Source organism: Oryza glaberrima, chromosome 5, assembly GCF_000147395.1.
Source record: "Oryza glaberrima chromosome 5, OglaRS2, whole genome shotgun sequence".
Taxonomy (NCBI): Eukaryota; Viridiplantae; Streptophyta; class Magnoliopsida; order Poales; family Poaceae; genus Oryza; species Oryza glaberrima.
The window spans coordinates 25,790,094-25,809,123 of record NC_068330.1 but is presented as its reverse complement, the minus strand read 5'-3'; the positions used below and the strand labels follow the sequence as shown (position 1 = coordinate 25,809,123).

The following is a 19,030-nucleotide window of genomic DNA, read 5'->3' as shown; positions in this document are numbered from 1 at the left end:
TAAATAACATATAATAAATAATATATTTTTAATTGTTATTAAGAGAAGAGTGCATTGAGGCTTTATTTGTCTATAGTTGACAATATGAGACAATGTAGGATTTGATTGATCCTATTATTAATAGCAAAAATGAGATTGAAAGAGTATTTTAGATTATATGTGTCCAGCTACGTAAATAATCCAATTCGTTTGGGTAAAACATGCATTGGTAAGGTTGCCATCGTCGAGATTGGGTCATTATATTGAAGATGTTTCAATTTTCTTTATAATATGTCTTAGCTACAACGATCGATACAATTATTATCATTGACATGATTATGCATGGAAAGCGTATATTATCATTAAAAAAATTTCACCTGTTGTAACGCACAGGCATTTTTGCTAGTCCTGAATTAAGCAGTAGATGGACTATTGTACATGATGGTCTATTAGCTAACTTGAAAAGAGAGGGGATTTGAGAAGAGGTCGAAGCCTCCTCAGCATGCAATTAATTGGAAAAAAACATCAAGGAGGAGACCACCATAATATGGAAGCTGGCAATTTCTCATCATGTAGTAATGAGTAGAGCTAGTAGCAGTTGACTGTGCTGGTTCCTAGTTTCTGGGTCTCAGGCAAGACAGCTTACTTTTACTGTTGTTGTAGTCCTCAACTTTCTACATCTGGCTAGTAGTCAAGTTATATTGCTCAATGATAGATTAGATACTAGTAGATACATATCGATCACCCACATCCACATCTGGCGCAGGCAAGCCTCCTCCGATGATCCTCGCCATCAGTCACACGTCACCGAGGTCCCCGGACTCACCCTGGAGAGGACCTGGAGAAGCAGCCTCCTCCTCCATCGCCATCCTCATCTCCTTCTCCTCCATCGCTATCCTCACCATCATCTTGAGGACGTCAATCTCCCTGTTAAGCCGTTCCTCCGACTCCTCGAGCTCATTCATCATCTCGAGCTTCAGCCTGTTAAGTTCCTCGACCCACTTGGCCTCAAACTTGTTGAGGTACTCCTCTTGCTCCCTCGCCAGGGCGTCGATCTGCTGCTCCGCAACCTTCAGCGTCTGCCAGCTGGAGATGGAAGACCCCAGGAGCCATCCACCGGTGAACACTGATGCCTGATACAAACGAAACAAAGGGAAAATATTACAATTCATGCTGCAAAAAGATTGTAGGTGTAAGTGCAGTCAAGTGTAGAGTATAACTCCAACTCCAAGTTACAGCAAGTAAGTTGTACGTGTAAGCATTCTCCCTGGAGAGAAGATGTAGAGGGATGCGCTGCAAATCCTGGGAGACTTCTATGAATATTCAGCATCATTTAGATCCCTCTACTGCTGGGGGGAAATATGCGACAGCAATCACAATTACAATCATTTTCCATTCCCTATTCTGTTGGTGTGATGGAGGCATCATCAACATTGCTGGAGACCATTATGGCATCAAGAAGGAATTCAATCCAGAACCAACATTACTCCGATTCAACATTTTCCAGCTCGTTTAGACTTCCTAAGGAAAGAACCTTGGAATATTTGAGAGTTTGTTACAGAGATCCAATTGAATCACTACAATTCTGGAAAGATGGAGGTGCAGGTTGACACTACCTGTGATTCTGGGTTGGCTATTCCTCACATAGATGGTGTTGTGGTGATGCAACTATCCTACCAACTTTTCAGCATTGCCTTGTGTCTGTCAGTGTTGCCAATGCACCTCGTGGTCAAGGAGTCGGCTGCTATTCAGGATGACTTAGCCACAATGATAGTGATTCCTTGGGACCCTGGAGGCAAGGCTTGGGTAGCTCAATTGCATCAGCTTGGGGACAAGCTGAACCTTAAAGAGGGAGGAATGTCATGGATATGGGCTGGGCCAGTGTACAAGATAGGCTATGGCTTGTTAGGCCCAATGGGCTGGCATCGAGCAGCCACTACAAAAAGGGAAACAGGCGCCACTAGGAAGGATATCATCGATCATTTTGAAAGAACTGAATGGCCGCGGCCTCTTACCTGAACCCCCACATCTGTTTCTCCAATTCCCTGTCTATTTTATCTAATTCCCATCCTATATTGCTTATCCCCAATTCCCCAATTCCACTCTGCTACACTTTGTATCCAAGTACTTGAGTTGATTGTTGTGAACTGTTATATGCTGTTGGGTGTAAACGTGCTGAATTAAGGGGGGCTTTTAACTATTTGCCACTGTTATATCCTCCTTAATTCAGGAGGATGAGCTGGGATCATAACAACAAGCTGACGATTAAGATGAATTGTGGGAACCGCAGAGAATTTGCTAGAGAGATGCTCAGATGCTGGGCCGTCAAAACTGAAAGAAATTTGCGAGATGTGATTTTTTAATTTTTTTTTTGAAGAGAAGATGTGATTTCTTTTCCCACATGTTCTTGGGCCTTTGAGATGCTGTTGTTTCTGGCTTCCTGAGCCATGTACAGATTTCTATCCATCCATCCATCTATCCAAAAGGGAGAAAATTGGACATATGCCATCCTCGAAACTGGGTTTCGTCGAAATATATCCCCAATTTCCTCAAACAAAAAAGGAGCAATTTTTGCGCGCCGGTGACTGGGGGGTGCTTCCTTGAGGAGAGGAGTGGGCTCATGGGCATGAGTAGGCTGTCCTAAGGGAGCAACGTTGAGGCCGCAGAATCACGGAACGGAAGAACACGATCGTGGAGAGGCGCTTGTGATGTGCAATCCGGCTAGAGAAGAGAAGAAAGGGGAAATGGGGGGCGTTACCGCACCATCGCCGGCGGCGATCCCCGGAGAGCGCCCATGGCGCGCACAGCGGAGCCACCGAGCTTAAACCACGCCGCCATCCCGCTCCCTCTTCCCCGCCGCTCTGCCCCTCCCTCTCCCTGCCGACGCCGTCGAGGAGGAGGGTTTCGGGTTTCCTTTCCTCTCTCTTTTTCCTCTTTTTTTTTCTTCTATTTTTCGAGCGAATTAAATTTTAGTTTGGGCTGCCCGTTATTCCTTAGCCAGCCAGGGCCGGAGGGTGAACTTTGGACCAGGGGCTTGGCCCACAATGACTATCGGCCCATTCCTGATTTGCACGATTCCAAGCTGTACAAAGTTCACTTTTTTTTTTAAGAAGAAGAGGAAGATATGTACTACAAAGTTGAGTTTGAAACTCTTCTCTTGTAACCCGTATAGGGTCTTTGCTCCTACTTATTAAAAATATAATTAGCAGTTCTCCTGCGGGTTTAGTTTTTTTAAAAAAAGTTGAGTTTGAAACAATCTGTTGAATTGGATACTAGCTGCTGGAGTAATACATTTGATTTCAGTTTGCTGGCACATGGCAAGTCCCAGAGCTAAGCTCAGATAAGATCCACACACACAGTGTCAGTGGCAAAGGAAGAGAGAACAAACAGACAGCAGCAAGCCCCCAAACGCAACCACTCGTCTACTCCACATACTAGTTCATAAGTACATAAAAATAGATGCAAAACCAACCAAACAATGCACTGCTTGGGGGCTTGGCTTCATCCTCCATGTAGCAACAACTCAACCAACACATTCCAAATTTTGTTTTTCAGTTTTGAGTTTTCCTTTTCTTTTTATGGTTTAGTAGTACCACTCCAGTATATACACTGCTACTACCGAGTTGCAGATGTGTACATCCATCCCAGTGAAAAGTGCAGTAGCAGAGGCAGAGCAGCCGGTGAAGTAGCAGTTGGAGCTAAGCTAGCAATGGATCCCCTGAAGCTGAAACCACCCTCCATGGCCACCCGCAAGCGCCTCGCCGGCGCCGCCCTCGGCTGCCTCTCGCTCTTCCTCCTCTCCCGCGCCCTCCTCTTCTCCCAAGACGACCCGGAGCCCGTCAAGCGACCGGACGAGGCGTCCTCAATCTCATTGCCGCCCGACCGCATTGCCATTATTGCTGCTGCACCTGCGCCGAGCCCAGCTACTGCTGCTGCTTCCGATGGCTCGCCGGCGCCGGCCCAGGATGAAGTCCGGTGCGACCTGTTCGACGGCAGCTGGGTGTACGACCCGGCCGGCTATCCGCTCTACGACGCCGGGGAGTGCCCCTTCTTGAGCGACCAGGTCACCTGCCGGAGGAACGGCCGGCCGGACTCCGGCTACGAGCACTGGCGGTGGCAGCCCAGGCGGTGCGCCGCCGCTCTCAGGTGCGTGGCCACTGCTACCTACCTTGCATCTCTTCTGCCTTTTTGAAATTTCTCTTCATTTTGTTTTAAATCCTGGACAGACAAACTAAAGCTGGTCTCTTTAGTAGATTCTGAATCTGATTTGTTTTTGAAATGCGCATGAATCGTTCATGAATGCACTCCGTTGTGTGTGTGTATCCCCTGTGACACAGTCGTAATCGATGGCTAAAATGAACAGCCCGTGCAAGTCGCACTGTCTCAGGGCCCGTTCTTGGATACAAAAGGTAAATGAAAAGTGGGTAAAGTTGTCAACTTGTGACGATGTGCGTTGCTTTTGAGTTGGGAACACAGCTCTGACAGTGCCCTGTGCATAGTACTACTAGTGTTATGGCAGTAATTAATTATTTTTCACTTTGAAACACATAGTTGACACTAGTTGCACACATGACAACCAACCACGGTCACTGTTCCTGATTCCTCCGGTGCATCATTCCGACCGGAATAATCGTGTTGATTCTCCATGATTAATCCTCTGCAAATCGCACACGTCGCACTGAATAATGCTTCACTTTTTTATCAGGCTGCGTGGTGGGGAGATGCTGGAGCAGTGCCGGGACAAGCGAGTGGTGCTCGTCGGCGACTCGCTCAACCGCAACATGTGGGAGTCGCTCGCCTGCATCCTCTACGCCGCGGCGCCCGACCGCTCACGCGCCACCGTCGACGACGCCAGCGCCGACCACAAGATCTTCCAAGCATTGGTAACTAAAGACAAACCAAAAAAAAAACTTTTGCATTTTACTACTACTCATCAGCAAATCAAACCGAAATTCAGTTGAACTTTTTTTGCGATCACGGACAGGATTACAACTGCACGGTGGAGTTCTACTGGAGCCCGTTCCTGGTGGACCTCGACGACCAGACCAGGGTGCTGAAACTGGACCGCCTCCCGGCGACGACCTATCGCCGGCTCGCCGCCGCCGACGTGCTGGTGTTCAACACGGGCCACTGGTGGACGCACACCGGCAAGTTCAGGGCGTAAGGCTTCTCAGCTCCAGACCTCATCAAAATCATCCGCGTCCATGGCTTGACACAGACTTGACGACTACTGCATTGCAGGTGGGATCACCTGGAGAGGAACGGGAAGAAGGTGGAGATGGGAGCGGAGGAAGCCTTCAACCGCGCGCTCCGGACATGGACGCGGTGGCTCGATCGAAACGTGGACTCTCACAAGACCATGGTGTTCTTCCGCAGCATCTCCCCCGAGCACAAGAAGTTCGTAAACTCGATCGAATTTCAACTGATTATCAGCTTAATTACTTGATCTTAACATTGGAAAACAATGACATGATTGGCATTGGCACAGCAAGAACTGGTGCTACAACGAGACGGCTCCGATGGCGAGGGCGGAGGAGTACGTGGAGGCGTTCCCGAGAGGGATGGTGTCGATCGTGGAGAGGAACGTGAGGAGAGCGAGGACGGCGGTGGGGTACCTGGACATCACCCGGCTGTCGGAGCTCCGGCGAGACGCGCACCCGTCGGTGTTCACGGTCAGGGGAGGGAAGCTGCTGACGCCGGAGCAGAGGCGGCAGCCGGGATCGTACGCCGACTGCAGCCACTGGTGCCTGCCCGGGCTGCCTGACACGTGGAACCTTCTCCTCTTTGCCTCCTGGACCTCGCTTCGATCCTGAGATCATCTCTTCTTCTCCATTGTCGATGCGCCATTGATGCATCATGCATGTATATATAGGATTAATTGTTGCTGAAACTCCTCGTTTTTTGTCTTGTGAATTTTTGTGTGCTGAACGAACTCAACACCACAAAACACGAGCAGTGACGCCGGTGAGCTCCTGTTTCAGCAAATCCGATCAAGTGGGCCGCCTTTGTAGTAGGCCCATCCACTTGTGGGCCGACAATGTAGCAAGGAGGCCCATCCTCTTGTGGGCCGACAATGTAGCTAGTAGGCCCATCATCTCGTGGGCTTAGACGCGCACACGAACGAGAAGGGATAAGGTCATCGTCCTCTCATCCCCATTCGCACTCGCGCACCTTCTTTCTTGGTCGACGATGTGGCTGCTCTCCTCCTCTCCTCCCTGCTCGCTTCATCCCACATCTCTCCCGCCCTCACTTGATTTGTTCTTTTGTTCTTTTTGAAGCATCTTCCCATCCCAGGTGATTCGAAACAGCAAGAGAGTGCTGCGGTGCAAGGCCGCAAAACCATGGCGGCGGCCGTCCATTGTGCTAGGTAATGCCCATGGCTTTCTAATGTCATCTCTTTTTTTCGCCTATTTTTGTCCAATGTGGTAATGTGGCATAGCTCAGGTGAGCGTTTTCGAGAAATTGGCCCTAATCAATAACGCATCTGGCACTAGAAACAACTCACTCTAAGCCTGTAACATTTTATACTACTTCAGTGCACGATGCCAATATTTCCATCTGCATTAGGAGTTCCGTTCCATTCGAAATTTTGATCCAATACCACATAAATGCAGCTAATAAATCGTAAAACTCATTTGATTTCCACATTGTATGTGAAGCAATTTATAAATTTATAGAAAGCTTGAAAAAAATGTTTTTTTTTTTTGGGGGTGGGGGTATTTAGCTCATGTTACACTCACAGATAGGAGTATCATGTATTCATGTTGATTGATTAATCTTTTCCCTAGTTTTCCAGTTTACACGGTCCTTACTGCAAGTTAACATTCAATCCTGTAGATCAAAGCTAACATTCACTTCTGTAAATAAAATTTGTATATACAGGGTGGTGCCTTCTATGACCTCTGAGTATGGTGCTGGCTCATCTTCAAGAATCAAATTCTCATACTATAAGTACTGTGCAGCGTTGGAGTTAGTTCTACAACAAAACAGATTTCGAGAACACAACCGATTAATCCACTATCGGGAATTCATTTTGCCACGGTCATCATTGAAACAAGAAGCTTACAAACATTTGGTCCATGACATGGATGAACACTGTTCCCATCATTCCTCTTGCTTACAGCCATCGACAAGAAAGAGGGATGTGAAGAAGCTAGTGCAAGAACATTCACCTTGTCAGCCATCAACTCTACAGGCTGATGCTTATACTACTGGTTTGTCGATGAAGGAAATCGAAAGAAGACGGAAGATTGGTGCAGCGAACAAGGGAAAGGTTCCCTGGACAAAGGGGAGGAAACTAAGCAAAGGTATGACCAAGCTCTTTCTGTCCTTTTTGCCTCAGTACATTTAACATTAGAATGAGTGGATACGCAGTCTCTTATTACAATACAATGAGGGGTCTCTCATTCACCTGTAGAGCACAAGGAACTCATCAAGCGAAGGACTACCGAGGCTCTTAGAGATCCCAAGGTGATGTCATGTAAGAAACCTTCACATGACACTTGTATCTGCCAAAGGCCTACTTGGCTATGGACTGTGAACTGTCTACATAAATTCAATTCAAGTTATTTTGTTTTCTTTAATATTCCCAGGTTAGGAAGAAAATGCTAGGACATCGACAATTGCATAGGTAAATGCGTGTTTCTGCTACCTAGATGGATGCATATAAAACATGTCTATGCATACTCTGAAGCAATCGATGGCTGATCCTGTTTCAGACAAGCAAGCAAAGACAAAATAGGTGCTGCATTGAGAAAGATCTGGGAGAGGCGAATGGTGGCTGTCAAAGCAAGACAGGAGGTTCTTCGCATATGGTCAAATAGCATTGCAGAAGCAGCAAAATATGGTGACTACTGCCAAGATAAGCTGGATTGGGATAGCTATGACAGGATAAAGTCTGAGATGATATCAATGTTCCTATGGAATAAAGAGAGGGAAAGAATAATGAAGAAGCTTGAAAAGGCAGAGGCTAAAATTGTAGCCAAGAAGCTTCAGGCAGCAGAGAGAAGTAAACTACAAACTAGAGGGATAAAGAAGCTGCAACATCAGAAGTTGGTTCTGCGAAAATCAGATGCTCAGCCGACACGAGTGGTAGTATCTACAAGACCAAAACTCAAGGAGAGATTAACCAAGGTAACGGCCATGCCCTAAAATTGATTGCACTGCATGAACAAGCCCACATATGCAGAAATTTGCATCCTATTGCTAATATTTGTGCTACTCTTCTTCGCATAGCCAAGGCAACAATTTGGGCACTAGTGTCATAATAATTCAAAGCAATATCGTTCCCAAATAAAGTCCCAGATGTGGTTCCCATTCACTGTTTTGACTTTATTTCTTGCAATCATCCACATGCTTTAATATGCTGCTACCTGAATTGACATTAACTTGAAGTACTTATTCTGTCTTCATGGCTAAAGTGGCATGATCGAAAAAAGGAACTTGAGACCATGATAAGTTCAAGGACAAGGAAAGGAGTTGGATTGCGAAGATCAACGCCGAGGCGAAAGGCAGCAGAAAGGCGAGCAGAAGTGGATTTGGTGGAGGAGCTGCGCATAACTTGCAAAGACAGGCTTCCTCGCGAAATCCACCACCAAGGCGAAACACAGCCCTGAGCAATTGCCATGTCCAGGGAGTGGCTATAACGCGGTTTTTATGCTAGAGAAGGGTTCATGCCATGCCAGCATCAATGGTGCAGTGAAGGCATATCATTACTCTTGAGGATGACCAGCGTATGTGATATTCTGTTTCACGGTTTTGTTTCCAGGGGTCAATGTGTATCAAGTGTCATGTACTGGCTCTTCAGTTTTGTTATCATTGTTCTTGTTCTTGATTTTTAAGTCCCAATTAATACTGTCATTGCTAATGTGAAGTCTCCTGTCGATTGATTTGATAAAAACATGATTCGGTGGGGTAACTATTAGTAGTGGTATTCATCAATTTGATTATAGTAGCCAAAATATGATGTTTATGTATGCATATCTCCTAAGCATGTTACTAATATGGTGTTAATATGAAATTTCATCAGTTTAAAACTAGCCTCGCATATGATTACAAATGCGCTATCATAGCCCATCTAGGCCTGTTAAGAACATGACAGCCCATTAAGTATGTGATTAGTGGCAACAGCCCGCCCATTATGACGGCCCATAACACGTACTGAGTATTGTCCATTGGACTATTGGGCCTAGAGACATCCGGCCCATCACGCCCAACGCCCCCCACCCCCCAACCCACGCTCCCCTTGGAGGCGCATCCACCGGCCTCCGCCACGGGGAGAGCGCAGCGGGAGGCGGAACGGCGCCGCGCGGTGGGCAGAGGTTGCCGGCCGCCGTTGGAGACCGCGGGCGAGCCGCCCGACTCGCCGGAGGGGGCGTGCGCGACTGACTGGTGACTGGTGGTGGGTGAGAACATCGCTTGGTCACTTCCTCAGATCCATTCGGGTAAACCAAACCCATTTTTCGCGATATTTTAATGGCTACGAGCAGCGGAGGGGCGTGGGGATTTGATTGCGGGGTAGGATTCTACTCATAATGATCTAGTACCACTGCCGATTCCGATTGAAGGAATTGGTGAATTGATTGACCTTGATTGTAGCAGGTGCGACTTTCACTAGTTTAACTTGTGTAAATTGTGTGGTCCTTTGATATGATCGATTGTTGTTGCTCCATCCTCCAGCCATCATGGATGTTGTGGTGATGTTTCACCAATTGACCTAAATAGGATCATAAATCGCCCTGTGCCTTGTTCAATCGAAAGTCAATTTACTCAAAGTTGAGTATTATCAAGGGTTAATACGGCAACACAACTTCCTCCATTTTCTGTATATAACTAAGAATAACTCCTATGCATTTAGCTTTAGCATTTGGATTTCCAAAGTAAAATGTATCTGTCATGTGTGTAGCCGACCCATCCACTAAGGTTGTATGGTATACTTCCCCTCTTAGAAAAGGTGCTTCAAATCTTATGTTGCATACTTGTATTGGCAAAACAAGTCTTTTTTAATATAAGGGATTTTGGCTATAGAATTGCTTGCATAGCCAAAATCCCTTATATTATGGAACAGAGGTAGTATTTTGCTAAGTCAGTATGGGAACTGCAGCATTAGCACTTAATACATTGTTGTACTGCCTATATAGGTCAAGCCAGTATCTTTGTACAATTGGCTGAAGAAACTGGTTTTATCTTACGATGAAGTCTAAGGAAAATGGGAGCATTCAGAAGGCAGGAAAAGTTGATCACTCCCAAAGAGGCAGACCAAACTGGGTTCTTGTTGCAGGAGGAGTTTTACTTAGCACACTGTCAGTCAGACTTGGGTGCAAATTAAAGCAAATGTTCGATGCAAAGAAGCAAAACAGTATGCCCAAAGGTTTAATGTGCCCATTTACAGCTGTAACATTGACCGCTTTGTCCATATTCTTTATGTGTGCTGCTGACTCTGCAAAATTGCAGTAAAAAGAAGGCCTGGGGCATGTGATCTGCACTCGAATCTCTACCGGTTTAATGACCAAACAAGCTGCTACTGTTGTATGTCAGGTGCCTTTCTGTAACATAGCCTGTTCTTTTGCCTCTGTCACGCTTATCAGTGAATAATACAGGTTATTTGGTGTGTAATTTTCAAGTGACACTAAATTTAGAGCTAAGGATATGTAACTGTAATATGGACTATCTAGGATTCCAAAAATTTCAGGTCAATAGTTATCCACGGTAGAATAGCCTGCCCTTTAATCACCATATAGAATCCATTATCCTCGGTGGATTAAATTTTTTGAGTGGGGAGATTTTTATGAACATAATTGCAATGCTGTATGGTCAGCAATTTTTCTCCCAAAAAATATTTGAGAGTACATACTAATACGCTAGCTTCCTAATCCAAACATATACTATGCTATTTGCAGTGCCAGTTGATACTTGATACGAATATGTCTATACTTGACCATACATCAATCTCAGTATGTTAAGTTTCTGACTTACTACAGTTGGTAACGTGATGCATATTTTTCTATAAGAAACTCAGACCTAGAACCTTCTGAATGTTTGCTGAGTTTCAACACCAAATGATACAAAGTCTGGCCTAATATCTAATAAATTTGGCCTGCTTTTTATCTGCACATATTTGATTGCTTGTAAGTTGATATATCTTTTGGTTATGTTCATTCTTCAATCTTCAGTGCATAGTCCTGTAAACAACACGCCTTTTTATTTGAGGGTAGAATCAAAATAGATGATACCTGAGTGTTTTCTATGATTGAATGGGTAGAGTCAAATGTGTTAATTGTTATCACCTCATGTTCAAGTTCCTTATTGTGCAATGGAATCTACACAGGAAGAAAAAGATTATGATTATTAGACTGTTGCATTTATGTCCTATATTCCAATTAGTAACTTTGGATGGGTTTAATATTTGTCCATATCACGATTACATCTTTGTGGTCCATTTGCTATTACTTGGAGCCTTCGACCATGCCAGTATTGCGCGCTTACATACTAAGTTGTATAAGACTTTTCATACCTTAATTTGGCTTTTGAATTCTATTTATCTTTATTCCTTTGTGGTGGAAATATTTATTGCTGGTTTATCGTATGCAGCGGTTGCAGATGGAGTGGAAATCAGGCAAGCTCCTGGGAGTCCTCTACCAAAATCAACTGACCTCTCCCCTCTTCTTCTTGTGGAGATACCAGGGCCAGAATCAAGCAAAGAGAACAGTGGTGTCATGTGGACATCATCACCTGACCAGCTCGAAGATCCTCGTAAACCATTTCAGTACTCGAACAGTTCTGGCTCTCCCTGTTTTTCAGAATCAGGTTCTGACATCTATAACAAGAGAGAGATTATACAGAAGCTGAGGCAGCAGCTGAAGAGACGTGATGAGATGATCGTGGAGATGCAAGCTCAGATTGTTGATCTTAAGAACTCTCTTGTTGTCCAGGTGACGCAGACCACCAATTTGCAGTCTCAGTTGGATGCTGCTAGCCGAGAGCTTTTTGAATCTGAGAGAGAGATTCAGCATCTAAGGAAGATCATTGCAGACCATTGTGTTGCGGAAGCACTCTCTCATGATAAGCCTTTGCAAGCTGGACATTGGCAATCAGATGCTACCAATGGGCATGCTAATGGCTATGCTGATAGCAGTGTTGATGACCCTGAGCTGCATTATATTGGTATTGAGAAAAGGAAGGGAGAGGTAGAGAAGGTGGAAATGCTCAAGCGGGAGGTTTGTGATCTGAAGGAAGTTATTGAAGGAAAGGATTTCCTGATTCAGAGCTACAAGGAGCAGAAGCTAGAGCTCTGTGGGAAGATCAGAGAATTGCAAGAAAAGCTCTCTGCACAAGTTCCCAACATCTTGTAGGATCTTCTGAAAGTTTTTAATTAAGTTAGTCATGGAGCAGAAGGGGTGGAGTTCTGCTTCACATTAGGCCACGGATTTTCTGGAGAAGGTCTCAGCACATGGAACATCTTGCTAGGATCTTTGCAGGATGTTTGGCTATCTTCATTTCTGTGTTGTTAGGTTGATTCGCTTTCTTCAGTTTTTCTCCTTTGTTGCTTGTGCTGAAAGGGTCCCTCTTTTCCCAATTGATAGGCCTAGGTAGCTGAACTAATGATGAACTTGACACGTATGTGTTGTACAGGTTTCTGATTTGCAAGCAAAGTTATGCGATGTGCCTCCATTTAGCTCGGTATGGTTGAGGGGAGTGTCGTTTTGGAATGTAAAGATGCTCTTGTTTTGCTGTGTCTTCTGTTTGACTTAGAGAACCTAAAAAAATCTTACCTGATTGATATTTATTGGAAGTGCTTGGCTCGTTTTTCATTTCTTGTAAAGTTGCACTTACAAAGATAAGGTAATTCTTTTGCATTGTGTTGACTTCATTATTCAGAAGATTCACAAGCTGGGGTTCCCAAGGGTGATGGGCTATATATGCTGAGATGACAAAGCTTTCCTTATCCATTTTGTTTCGTCCTTGTGATTAGTGTACTGTAAGAAATCATTAGAACTAGGGTAGTAATTATTATTTTTCATTCCTTTGGCCATATTGCACATCTTGTTTGACATTGTTCTGAATTGTTGCCAGCAACTGAGCAATACTAGTAGTAGCATTTTCTGTGGCTTAGATAAGCACTGGAGCACAATACCGTACTGTGCCACTTTACTGAAGCCATTTTGGTGGCACTGAATTTTGTAGCATGCAGGAGCAGGACTCCTCTAGTTTAATGCCAGTTTGATGAGCACCAGAAGAATGGACACGAAGAAGATGGGCAAGCTGGACTTCACTCGTCCGCAGGATATATCTGACGATCATCATGGGAAAGGGCAGGATACCCATGTTGGTGCGAGTACTGCACCCAGCCAGTGATACTCCCTCCGTCCTATGATATAAGGGATTTTGAGTTTTTTTCTTGCAACGTTTGACCACTCGTCTTATTTAATTTTTTTTGAAATTATTAATTATTTTATTTGTGACTTACTTTATTATCTACAGTACTTTAAGCACAATTTTTCGTTTTTTATATTTGTAAAAAAAAATAAATAAGACAAGTGGTCAAACATTGCAAACAAAAACTGAAAATCCCTTATATTGTGGGACGGAGGGAGTAGTTTTTATTCATGTTCAAGGCAGCTGGCTCAGGTACACACCTACATCGATCATGCCTTTGTAGTATGGTCTTAATACTATAGTGTTGATTGAAATGGTCAGCTTAATTTCTATCCATGCAAATGCAATGCAACAAGACAACCAAACAGCCTATTGCTAGAGCTAGCATACACTTCCAACAAGAGTACAAGACAACCAAACAGCCTAGTGTTCATTTTTGAGTAATGAAAATCATGAAGCGAACAGTAGTGCCCGGAACCCATGCATGTGAACTGGCCTAATCAGATATATCACGTCGCCGCAGGTCAAAAGAAAGTAGCCGTTTGTCGAATAATTGACACTACACTATTAAAATTTAACTTTGACTGCTTGTGTTTTTTTCAAAAAAAAAATACAAATACTTGAAAATATGTTGTAAATTGTGTGCCGTCGTAAATATAATCATATTCATATATACAATTTCTATTGATCAATCATTTAAAAGTACATTTATGGTCAATGCATGTGAGACGATCCTAAGTCAATAATGTCATTTATTCAAGAAAAAAAAAAGGAATAGCAGCAGTAATATATTGATGCAAACGCCGGGCATTCGGCGATGGAGATGGCGGTCAATTCATCATGGGCAGCCGGCCGCTAAGAGGTGATGAGCAAAACGTTACAACGTACGAACTGTAATTAGACAAGCCAACAAAAACAGTTTTGGATAAGCATTGCATGGCTCCATCGGAGACGTCCATCCGGCCACGTTTCCAGACCGGCCGAATGGTTGGCCGTCTCCATCAGCCATGCATATATCCGTTTCCGTTTCATTCCATCCATACTGGAAGAATAAGATGATGCATGTTCATCAACATACTTCCTTTGTCATTTAAAAAAACCTAGGTGAGAATATGAGAATATGACTCCATATAAAACAACCCGATTGTTTTTTTATGAAGGAAATATATATTATTGTTGCCTTCATTTGAAGGCTTTCCCAACACACTTCTCTCATTTTCACTCTCAAATTGTTAAATACTGTATTTTTTTAAAAGAAAAAGAATTATATGCGAAAGTTACTTTAAAAAATTCATATTGATTTTTTTAAGAAAAAATAGCTAATAATTAATTAATCAATGTAAATAGACTGCTCCGTTTACCGGGGAAATTCCTAATTCTATATTCCAACTAGATCATCTATACTTTGAAGGATTTATCCAGCCACGACGGCGTAGGTCGTCGCCTCTGTCGTCAACGACAAACGGCACGCCGGCTGGCCGGCTGCCGGTGAGCTAGCTAGCTAGCTAACCACCCGAGCTAATTAAGCAAGAAGCAATCTACTCCTACTCTCGTACTGTAGCCATTTTGTCAGTCAGTCGTCTCGTCACAGGTTGATGGCATCAGTGGCACGGCATATGACATGCAGCTACTGTGCATGATGCATGGAGAAATCAATCAGGCGCGCCCACTGGTCGCCGGCCGGGCCTCACGTGCCTGATATACAAGATATACTTGTTCTTCTCCTCTACTCCCTCCGTCCCAAGAAAAAGAAAAAAAAGACAAATCCTGGTTTCCGTGTCCAACGTTTGACCGTCCGTCTTATTTGAAAAAATCATAAAAAAAATTTAAAAAGACAAGTCACGCATGCAACAACAATGAAAATATGAATTATAATAAAATTTCATATAAGACGAACAGTTAAAATTTAACATGAAAACTCAGGGTTTGTCTTTTTTTTTTTACGGAGGGAATATCGTATGATAGAGAGGAGAGTGCATGCAGCGATGGCGACGCTGCTGGCTGGAGACATGAGAATGTGACGAGCAGTCCAGAAATAATTCAACGATGCATATGCATTCGACGACGGAGGGATGAGGACGATTCGATCGATCGATCGATCAAACAAGCTAGCTATATTTAGCTAGGCCCGGCTGATCATCGATCGGCCACATATAGTATATGACAACATTGTGCTGCATGCAAAGCTGCACCCTTGATCGGCTTTCACTGTATCACAGCAGCTTCAATTCGTTCCCATGGCAGCAAAATCTCGACTTCTTTTTGACCATGCTACAGTATGCCTACAGTACATATGATACAAGTTGCATATGGCAACTTGCTTATTCCTCCAAGTTAACAGGCAGGGCCACTTAATTTTCACTCCTCTTCAGTCTGTCACTCTGTCTTCTTCTTCCTCCTCCGATCCATCCATTTACTATTATTATGGGCCTGTTTAGTTCCAAAAAATCACATCAAATCTTTGGGACACATATATAGAGCATTAAATATAGATAAAAAGAAAAACTAATTGTATAGTTTGTATGTAAATCGCGAGACGAATCATTTGAGCCTAATTAGGCCATGATTAGCCATAAGTGCTACGGTAATCCGCATGTGCTAATGACGGATTAATTAGATAAAAAAGATTCGTCTCGCGGTTTCCAGGCGAGTTATGAAATTAGTTTTTTTATTCGTGTCCGAAAACCCCTTCCGACATCCGGTCAAACGTCCGATGTGATACCCACAAAATTTCATTTCACCAACTAAACATGCCCTATGTATTGCCTTAGGCCCTATTTAGTTTAGGGGCGAAAAGTTTTTGTGTGTCACGTTAGATATATGGACACCCATTTAAAGTATAAAACATAGTCTAATAATAAAACAAATTACAGACTCCGCCTATAAACCGCGAGACAAATTTATTAAGTATAATTAATCCGTTATTAACAAATATTTACTGTAGCTCAATATTATCAAATCATGGCGCAATTAGGTTTAAAAGATTCGTCTCACAATTTACACGCAATCCGTATGATTAGTTTTTTTTTTGTCTATATTCAATATACTATATATGTGTCTAAACGTTCCATGTGTGACAGGCTGAAATGTTTTTGTTTAGGAGGCCTTATTATCTTTCTACCAGCGCTTCTGGCTCACTGTCACTGCAGCTTGGAGCGACGCGCGTCAATGCATGCATGCATGCAGTCTTACGACGACCTGACCTGCATCAATTTCAGCACAACTCCTGCCTGCCTGCTCTAGTGCTGTAGCACGAGAGATCTATGGAGTCCTTGTTGCAGATAGATGCAGGACAGGAGAGCCAAGGAATTCAGAGAAATTCAGATAAGGCAGGCAGGGGATCCCATGAAAAGGGAAAAATGTTCTTGTCTGCTTCTCTCTAACCCTATCCTCCTCCTGATCGTCTATTCGTCTAGCTAGCTCTGCAGCATATGCAGTTGATCGATCAGACTTCAATACCAAGCAGTAGCCATGATTCATCGATCGATCGATACATATGCGTGGAGCACGTGCGATGGAGCCCCACCTCACGTGGCTGAGGAGTGCACAGCGGCCATTGCTAATGCTACCTCTCTCCAAGACTCACGATGATGCTCTCACCACACCTGGCCATGCATCAAAACGCGGCGCCTTCAATTCTTCAGTTACGGATACACCACAGCAGTAAAATCTGCTTCAGTTCTTCTCTGCCGTCGCTGTTGGTTTCTGAATTATTAATGCTGATTGATGATGTGTTAATTGCCAATATATGGCACAAGGCTACCCTGCATTGTCTTGTTCCTCCTGTACACATTTGGATGGAAATCTGAAAGGAAAAGAGAGATGAAATGAAAGAAAGAAAAGCATTTCAGTTAAAAAGGAACATGTCATGTCCTATTCCTTTGTGAGTAGTGATCATTCTTAGATCTAGGAAAAGTCGTTCAGGCAGGCTTCCAGCTTTCGATAGGAATCACTTTACAATGCACATGTCAAAGAGAGATAGATAGATCAGTCCAATGGATGAGAGTAGTTGCCATGAGCAAGCCTTCAATTTTAGTGGTTGGGGTTCATGTATGTTTGCCCATATTTTCCCAATGAGATCGATCGACCGATGGATGCTAGCTGAAAAGTTGCACTGTTGTCTTGTTGCGGCAATGGCCCATAAATTTCTTTATTTATTTGGGCTCTTTTAATCACCATTGCATCAAACTGATCCTACGTACCTTCATCAGCTTAATTCGGTTTAATATATTTCAGCAAAGACATTCTAACAATGCAGATACTAAATCCACTAAATGAACAACCACTGAACTGCATGCAGCTCATGGATGTTTATCTGTTTCAGTTTTTCTTAGGAGTAATCATTACGCTAGCTCCTGTCTGATTAATTAGTTTAATTTCTTTTGGTCTTGCTGCAAGACAGAGTATATATACATACTACCATCCTACTAGCTGCAGATATATAAAATGCACACATATGCATGCCACTTCTGGTTGATCCCCCCTGAATGAGCTAATCCTCTAATTGATGTTTCATTGGATCCCCTTCCTTGCACAACTCCTGAGACCAAATCAACTGACAGTGACAACTAAAGGATAACAATAACAATTCTTTGTGTTTAGGATCTTGAGGGCTCATGGTAAATAAATAATCAATTGACCCTTCATCTTGAGGCAAGTGTATTAAGGAAACTAGAGTAGTACTTGCAATGCAAGGCAATGCTGGTGTCACATGAGGTCAGCGAGGAAGGAAGAACGAGGCTATATATCTATCTATCTATCTATAAGGTGGTTGGAGCATCACAGATCACAAAGTACAAGCAGGTCTTGAGTTGGAAGCAATGTGGATGGGTGTATCCTATGCTAATTATTTATGGCCTTTATTAGCTTGTGGCTCTCTCTCAAAGTTGTGATAGCATCTGAGCAGAATAAATATTGTGCAGTCACAGGTGGAGAGTGATCTGTATTAAGTTGGACAGGTGTGCATTTCATCTACTTTTCTCCATCCACTCTCTAGGGTTCAAAGAATTGTTCCTCATTAACATTTATGTTTTGGTGTCAAACTCACATGCTTCGCTAGCTAGCTGCTCCTCCTGCTGACACTGTCCAATGCTTAACTTGCTTGCATTGACAGCTTCTAGTGGTGGGGTGTGTGTATCTTGATTCTTGAGAGTGTATAGATTTTTCCAGGACTAAACTAGGTCAAACAGCCTGGCAAGTTTTAGTGTGTTGTTTTTTTTATCCAAACTCCTTCATTGTTCTTGCCTGACTCTGAATTCAATGAACACACAGTTATAGTTTTCCTCAGGACTAAAAACCAGGTCAAACCGCACTCACTGAATTCTGAACCTGTAGCTTTGATCAGTTCTTCAGTCATCATTTATCTGTCAACTAGTACTAAATTTTCTTTTGCAGCACCAAAAACTGCAAACGCTGTTGAGTTGTGATCCAAATTCATTTGCATTTAATAAAGACCAGCTTCTGCCGTTCCCTTTTAGGGTTCCACTATATATATACCTCTTGTAAGCCGTCGTACGGCGATGAAACCTCACCTCAGATATAGTGAAGATATTTTGCTGGCTGGCGCCCGTGGTTTTTTTCTCTCCTGTTTTGGGAGGGTTTTCCACGTTAAATCTCGTGTCTTTTGTGATTGATCTATTGTTATTTATCGTTTGTTCGCCTATCGTTTCCTAACAAA

At 43.5% G+C, this 19,030-nt stretch overlaps 4 protein-coding genes across 7 annotated transcripts; 3 read left to right on the top strand and 1 right to left on the bottom strand.

Annotated features, from left to right (window-relative positions):
* Positions 1-343: 343 nt before the first annotated feature.
* On the bottom strand, positions 344-2,907 carry LOC127774723 (uncharacterized). Its single transcript, XM_052301006.1, has 2 exons — positions 2,743-2,907; positions 344-1,112 (listed from the first exon to the last, which is right to left on the bottom strand). The coding sequence occupies exons 1-2, from the start codon at positions 2,815-2,817 to the stop codon at positions 777-779; spliced, it is 411 nt and encodes a 136-aa protein (XP_052156966.1). The 5' UTR covers positions 2,818-2,907; the 3' UTR covers positions 344-776.
* Positions 2,908-3,454: 547 nt separating this feature from the next.
* LOC127772499 (protein trichome birefringence-like 40) lies at positions 3,455-5,944 on the top strand. Its single transcript, XM_052298426.1, has 5 exons — positions 3,455-4,125; positions 4,685-4,862; positions 4,964-5,139; positions 5,221-5,376; positions 5,468-5,944. The coding sequence occupies exons 1-5, from the start codon at positions 3,458-3,460 to the stop codon at positions 5,790-5,792; spliced, it is 1,503 nt and encodes a 500-aa protein (XP_052154386.1). The 5' UTR covers positions 3,455-3,457; the 3' UTR covers positions 5,793-5,944.
* Positions 5,945-6,146: 202 nt separating this feature from the next.
* On the top strand, positions 6,147-8,811 carry LOC127772501 (uncharacterized). Its single transcript, XM_052298427.1, has 6 exons — positions 6,147-6,346; positions 6,862-7,286; positions 7,397-7,449; positions 7,572-7,609; positions 7,698-8,112; positions 8,400-8,811. The coding sequence occupies exons 1-6, from the start codon at positions 6,321-6,323 to the stop codon at positions 8,592-8,594; spliced, it is 1,152 nt and encodes a 383-aa protein (XP_052154387.1). The 5' UTR covers positions 6,147-6,320; the 3' UTR covers positions 8,595-8,811.
* Positions 8,812-9,221: 410 nt separating this feature from the next.
* LOC127772596 (uncharacterized) lies at positions 9,222-12,769 on the top strand. Of its 4 annotated transcripts, none has more exons than XM_052298540.1 (4): positions 9,222-9,379; positions 10,119-10,348; positions 10,432-10,515; positions 11,569-12,769. In XM_052298540.1, the coding sequence occupies exons 2-4, from the start codon at positions 10,171-10,173 to the stop codon at positions 12,327-12,329; spliced, it is 1,023 nt and encodes a 340-aa protein (XP_052154500.1). In that variant the 5' UTR covers positions 9,222-9,379; positions 10,119-10,170; the 3' UTR covers positions 12,330-12,769. The 4 variants fall into 4 exon arrangements, with proteins under 4 accessions (XP_052154500.1, XP_052154499.1, XP_052154498.1 ...); XM_052298539.1 differs by having other exon boundaries at positions 9,222-9,383; XM_052298538.1 differs by having other exon boundaries at positions 9,222-9,422.
* Positions 12,770-19,030: the final 6,261 nt, after the last annotated feature.